At 45.0% G+C, this 7500-nt stretch overlaps 1 protein-coding gene across 1 annotated transcript in view; it reads right to left on the reverse strand.

Annotated features, from left to right (window-relative positions):
* The window catches only part of LOC143293450 (uncharacterized), a 304192-nt gene that overhangs the window by 118445 nt on the left and 178247 nt on the right, over nucleotides 1-7500 (reverse strand). Inside the window, exon 2 of the mRNA XM_076604321.1 lies at nucleotides 2031-2297. Within this exon, the coding sequence (XP_076460436.1) occupies nucleotides 2031-2297 (267 nt within the window). The remainder of the gene's footprint in view (nucleotides 1-2030; nucleotides 2298-7500) is intronic.

The raw sequence follows: 7500 nt of genomic DNA on the forward strand, positions 1-7500 counted from the left end.
GAGAGTGTGTGTGTGAGAGAGAAAGAGAAAGAGTGAAAGAGAGAAAGAGAGAGAGTGTGTGAGAGAGAGAAAGTGAGAGAGAGTGAGAGAAAAAGAGTGAGAGAACGACAGAGAGAGAGAGAGAGAGAGAGAGAGAGAGTGTGTGTGTGTGTGTGTGTGTGTGTGTGTGTGAGAGAGAGAGAGAGAGAGAGAGAGTAGCGTGCTGGTCCGAAGTGCAAATATTTGTAAAGAGGAGTCAGAGGTGTTGGAATGGAAACACATGAGACAGTACGAACAGTCCAACACCTTCATGTGCATTCTGTATGACAGTGCTGTCCGCCGATGACCACCAAAAACACTGTGCGGACAGCGAGACTATAAGCAACAAGAACAACCACCACCACCACCACCACCACCACCTGAACAGCATTGGAGGCATCTGTTGTCGTGTATGGACTAGAATTTGATTACAGTGGAGAGACATGTCTTGCCCTCGTGTTGTTACCCAAGTGTGTTTGTTAGTGCCTGTTCTGATTTAGCGTACTTCGGCCACCACTTACTATGCACCCTACTGACGACAATAATGGCTTAGTCGCGGAGTCAGAGTGAGTGAGCGTTTCCTCTAGAGTGGAGACCACCATCACGTACCTCCAACGGCAGTCCCCCCCGATGAATCCGCCGACACAGAAGACCTTGACAAAACTCACCCAAAGCGCGGAAGTGGAGGGGTATCGAAACTTACGTCAGTATGAGAGCAGGGTATGTAAAGCCACATAATTTGGGTTTTTTTTTTCTTCCTATATTGATGATGAAGAATGAATATGACGATGACGATGATGATAATGACGATGTTGCTATGGAGGTCCATTCAGGTTTGGGACTAACTGACAAGACTGTCCTCTATGCTTCATGTCGTAATAATAATAATAATAATAATAATGGGCATTCATGGCGCTTAATCTTACCAAAGCCCTAAGCACTCACAAAAACAAAAATTCATAAAGGACAAGTATACTGGGACGAAACAGCACAGGCATCAAGGGACAGTCACCACTTCCAACACGATTTTGCCATTCTCTTATCACGCACACAACAGACGCACACGCAGAAGGGACACACAAACTGGAGAGGAATGAAACAGAGATGCCAATCAGGATGTGAAAAGAGTAATTTTAAGAGAAGATTTGAAGGGTGACAGAGAAACCGAACTGCGGAGGGAAAGAGGAAGCTTATTCCACGAAGAAAATGATATCCCGGCGTCAACCAGGCCCGAGAGATAAAACACACTTGCAGTGTTGGTCAGGAAATTCAAGTGGAGTGATGGCCTAGAGGTAACGCGTCCGCCTAGGAAGCGAGAGAATCTGAGCGCGCTGGTTCGAATCACGGCACAGCCCCCGAAATTTTCTCCCCCTCCACTAGACCTTGAGTGGTGGTCTGGACGCTAGTCATTCGGATGAGACGATAAACCGAGGTCCCGTGTACAGCATGCACTTAGCGCACGTAAAAGAACCCACGGCAACAAAAGGGTTGTTCCTGGCAAAATTCTGTAGAAAAATCCACTTCAATAGGAAAAACAAATAAAACTGCACACAGGAAAAAATACAAAAAAATGGGTGGCGCTGTAGTATGGCGACGCGCTCTCCCTGGGGAGAGCAGCCCGAATTTCACACAGAGAAATCTGTTGTGATAAAAAGAAATACAAATACAAATAAGAGCAACATACTCAAAGACGCATCCATGAAGTGGGTGACACTCGACAGTGTATTCCAATCTTCCCATTTAAGCCCGTAGCACACGTAACTCTAGGTAGAAGCCGACCTCAGACCGAAAAACCCACCTCCGCTGGGATTCGAACCCGCGTCCTCACAGCCGTCAGTCCGCGACGTTTTGCACTTTGCTACGGCTGCTGTTTATCATCATCGTCATCATCGTCATTATTATTATTATCATCACCGTCATCATCATCATTACTATCATCATCATCATTATTATTATCATCATCATCATCATCATTAATATTATCATAATCATCATCAACCCAGGTCACTCACTGGGACCACAGCTGAAGCGGACGACAACGTGGCGGGCCTGCTCCCGGACGTTGTGGCAGTGGGCGGTGAAGATGTCCCTCAGGCCCAGCCCCCCACACGAGCTCTGCCCCTGGCACAATCCGCGCACCTCGCCCACCACGGCCGGGGAGCACTCGTGCTGCCCTTCACCGCACAGCATCTGCTGCACGTGCACCACGTGGCCCTCGCCACACTCGATGCCCGCTCCATCGTCGGCGCACAGGTCGGAGGATTGGAGCGAGCTGGGACCTGTAACACACAGAGAGACACGCCCAAGTTAACAGAAAGAGTTAAGAACTCGTGAGTTAGACAGCTGTAACACACAGACACGCCCAAGTTAACAGAAAGAGTGAAGAACTAGTTAGTTAGACATACGTAACACACACACAGACGCGCCCTGAGTGAGTTAAACATCTGTAACACATAGACACGCCCAGGTTAACAGAAAGAGTGAAGAATTAGTGAGTTAAACATCTGTAACACACAGAGAGACGCGCCCGAGTTAACAGTGAAGGACTAGTGAGTTAGACATCTGTAACACATAGACACGCCCAAGTTAACAGAAAGAGAGAAGAACTAGTGAGTTAAACATCTGTAACACACAGAGAGACGCGCCCCGGGTGAGTTAGACATCTGTAACACACAGAGAGACGCGCCCAAGTTAACAGAAAGAGTTAAGAACTCGTGAGTGAAACATCTGTAACATACAGAGAGGCGCGCCCGAGTTAACAGTGAAGGACTAGTGAGTTAGACATCTGTAACACATAGACACGCCCAGGTTAACAGAAAGAGTGAAGAATTAGTGAGTTAAACATCTGTAACACATAGACACGCCCAGGTTAACAGAAAGAGTGAAGAATTAGTGAGTTAAACATCTGTAACACACACAGACGCGCCCAAGTTAACAGAAAGAGTTAAGAACTCGTGAGTTAAACATCTGTAACACATAGACAGACGCGCCCAAATTAACAGAAAGAGTGAAAAACTAGTGAGTTAAACATCTGTAACACACAGAGAGACACGCCCAAGTTAACAGTGAAGGACTAGTGAGTTAAACATCTGTAACACACAGAGAGACACGCCCCGAGTGAGTTACACATCTGTAACACACACTGAGACGCACCCAAGTTAAAAGAAAGAGTGAAAAACTAGTTAGTTAGACATATGTAACGCACACAGAGACGCGCCCCGAGTGAGTTAAACATCTGTAACACACAGAGAGACGCGCCCGAGTTAACAGAAAGAGTGAAGAATTAGTGAGTGAAACATCTGTAACACATAGACACGCCCAGGTTAACAGAAAGAGTGAAGAATTAGTGAGTGAAACATCTGTAACACATAGACACGCCCAGGTTAACAGAAAGAGTGAAGAATTAGTGAGTGAAACATCTGTAACACATAGACACGCCCAGGTTAACAGAAAGAGTGAAGAATTAGTGAGTGAAACATCTGTAACACATAGACACGCCCAGGTTAACAGAAAGAGTGAAGAATTAGTGAGTGAAACATCTGTAACACATAGACACGCCCAGGTTAACAGAAAGAGTGAAGAATTAGTGAGTGAAACATCTGTAACACACAGACGCGCCCAAGTTAACAGAAAGAGTGAAGAACTAGTGAGTGAAACATCTGTAACACATAGACACGCCCAAGTTAACAGAAAGAGTGAAGAACTCGTGAGTTAGACAGCTGTAACACATAGACACGCCCAAGTTGACAGAAAGAGTGAAGAATTAGTGAGTTAAACATCTGTAACACACAGAGAGACGCGCCCAAGTTAACAGAAAGAGTGAAGAATTAGTGAGTTAAACATCTGTAACACACAGAGAGACGCGCCCCTAGTGAGTTAAACATCTGTAACACACAGAGAGACGCGCCCCGAGTGAGTTAAACATCTGTAACACACACAGAGACGCGCCCAAGTTAACAGAAAGAGTGAAGAACTCGTGAGTTAAACACCTGTAACACACATAGAGAGACACGCCCAAGTTAACAGAAAGAGTGAAGAACTAGTTAGTTAGACAGCTGTAACACACAGACACGCCCAAGTTAAAAGAAAGAGTGAAGAACTAGTTAGTTAGACATATGTAACGCACACAGAGACGCGCCCCGAGTGAGTTAAACATCTGTAACACACACAGAGACGCGCCCCGAGTGAGTTAGACATCTGTAACACACACAGAGAGACGCGCCCCGAGTGAGTTAAACATCTGTAACACACACAGAGAGACGCGCCCCGAGTGAGTTAAACATCTGTAACACACACAGAGACACGCCCCGAGTGAGTTAAACATCTGTAACACACACAGAGACACGCCCCGAGTGAGTTAAACATCTGTAACACACACACAGAGACGCCCCTAGTGAGTTTAACATCTGTAACACACACAGAGACACGCCCCGAGTGAGTTAAACATCTGTAACACACACAGAGACACGCCCCGAGTGAGTTAGACATCTGTAACACACACAGAGACGCGCCCCGAGTGAGTTAAACATCTGTAACACACACAGAGACACGCCCCGAGTGAGTTAGACATCTGTAACACACAGAGAGACGCGCCACTAGTGAGTTAAACATCTGTAACACACAGAGAGACGCGCCACTAGTGAGTTAAACATCTGTAACACACAGAGAGACGCGCCACTAGTGAGTTAAACATCTGTAACACACAGAGAGACGCGCCACTAGTGAGTTAAACATCTGTAACACACAAAGAGACGCGCCACTAGTGAGTTAAACATCTGTAACACACAGAGAGACGCGCCACTAGTGAGTTAAACATGTGCAACGCACAGAGAGACGCGCCCGTGTTATAAAAGAAAGAATGAAGAACCAGTGAGTTAGACATGCTCCTTTCGTTTTCAAGTTTTAAGGTGTCAAAGTGTGGGGATTGACTGACTGATCCATCATGTGTTGCATGTAATGACAATAACAATAATAACGATACTACTACTACTACTACTACTACTAACAATATTGATAGTAATAGATTGTAACAAAAAAAATCATAATAATAATCACAATGATAAAAATCAATAGGGAAATTAATGATGATGATGATACTGCCACTACTGCTGCTGCCACTACTACTACTACTACTACTATAAAAAAAAAAGAGATGATGATGACGACAACGACGACGACGACGACGACGACGACCACAACAACAACAACAATAATAATAATAATGATAATAGTAATAATAATAATAATAATAATAATAATGATATAAACAAGGGAGACGAAAAGACAGGTACAGATACCTCCTAACCTACGCACGTGCCCACAAGTGCTGGAATCTGTGCAGAAATTAAGTGTTCTGATGAGATAAGAAAAAAAAGAAGGAAAGATCACCTGAGTTTGTCAGTCCGGCCAAAGCGAAAAGTTTTCTTTTCAATTTGCATTCAAGCAGAACTGGCAATGATTTCACTGGCTAGGACTTGATTACGTAGCTGACGGTGTAGTGAAGATAAAAGTGCAGATAAGAACACAAACCAGTATCTAAGGGGCGCGCGCGCACACACACACTCACACACACACACACACACACACACACACACACATTCACGCACGCACACACACACACACACACACACACACACACACACACACACACACACACACAAACTCGCATGCATTCCCAAACACAGAGATACAGGCACACAGTCACCGCTCTCAAATGGTTGAACGCAAAGAAACAATCGCTGGCCATCCATCCACCCATCCATCCATCCATCCATCCACACATCCTCCCTATCCAACAAACGAGACGGGAAGAAACGAAGTGAACAGGGGAGGTAATTTGACAAGCCCCACAGGAACCATAACCGCACGTGTTCTCGCTCCCGCGAGCGAACTCGACAATACGTCATTACAGTGATGACCGTTGGGAATCGGCGAAAAATACCGCCTTCTTATTCGATATCATTATTGTTTTACGTCCTCTCTCTCTCTCTCTCTCTCTCTCTCTCTCTCTCTCTCTCACACACACACACACACACACACACACACACAAACAAATTATTAGCCATCGCTCGCTTATTAGCCATCGCTCGCTGTGTCTCTCTCCGTCGCTCTGTGTGTGTGTGTGTGTGTGTGTGTGTGTGTGTGTGTGTGTGTGTGTGTGTGTGTGTGTGTGTGTGTGTTGCCCCTGCGTGCATGTGTTTTTTCGTTTGTTGTTTTGCAGTATGTGTGTGTGTGTGTGTGTGTGTGTGTGTGTGTGTGTGTGTGTGTGTGTGTGTGTGTGCGTGTGCACACGCATGTGCGAGGGCATATGCGTGTGTGTATATATATATATATATATATGTGCATGCATGCGCGCGCACGTGTGTGCATGTGTTTGTGTATGTCTGCAAGTGTGTGTGTGTGTGTGCGTGTACTCGCACACCTGTGGGTTAAAGAGATTTTAGCGGGGGGCCGCGGGGAAGGGGGGCGGAGGGGGACCGGGGGGGAGGGGGAGGGGGGGGACTGTTGACTGTAATGAACTAACGAGTTCTTTCGATGCGTATGTGCTCCTTTTCCTTGCTTACCCACCCCCCTCCTTTCCACTCTCTCTATATTTCTCTCTCCATCCCCTCCTCCCCCCACCCTCTCTCTCTCTCCCTCTTCAAATTCCATACATTTTTTTTTCGGCCATGATCAAATTGGTTATCGACAGCAAGTAAAAAAAAAAAAATGCGATGGCTAATAATAAAACCTGTTTCAACAGAAAATTAATACAATATATGGATTCTCTTCACAACAGCTCATCACGTTTTGAGCGAAATGAACATCACGAACATGATATATTTTCATAGAAATGATTGAAAAAGAAAAAAAGAAAAGAAAGGACGCCCTGATATTTCAAAACGAAAAAAAAAAAAAAAAAAAAAAAATCAAGTTTTCCCCTTCGACAATATCGCAGAAGAAGATGTCCATCGCAGATTACAAGCATCACTTTTCCTTCCTCGTGACAGCGGTGCAGAAAAGAAGACTGATTATTAAAACGAAAGAAGAAAGGGGTGTAAGGTTAGAAAAAAGAAAAAAAAAATGCATCTGATATTAATTTGAATTTTTTTTAACTCTCATTCGGCACCGATGAAAATACGACTGGAATAGATGAAGTGATATGTTTGGATATCGGAAAAGTTTGTCTACGTATGTCGAAAAATGGTGGAACTGTGTGAGCAAAACGTAAAAGATTATTAGCATGTTTTAGGCGAGGTAGAACACAGGCATAAAATGAACTGACACTTAGGAAATGCAGTTTGAAGTGTGTGTGTGTGTGTGTGTGTGTGTGTGTGTGTGTGTGTGTGTGTGTGTGTGTGTTCGCGCGCACGTCAGTGAAGCCTGGCTGAATTACACAGGAAACGAATGATGAACGCATGCAGGCAGATGTCAGTCGGCTCTGCTCAGGTAGGCAGTCTGTTGTGGAAATGACTCCGTGCTTTTTAAATGCTGTGGCACAGG

Source organism: Babylonia areolata, chromosome 19, assembly GCF_041734735.1.
Source record: "Babylonia areolata isolate BAREFJ2019XMU chromosome 19, ASM4173473v1, whole genome shotgun sequence".
Taxonomy (NCBI): Eukaryota; Metazoa; Mollusca; class Gastropoda; order Neogastropoda; family Buccinidae; genus Babylonia; species Babylonia areolata.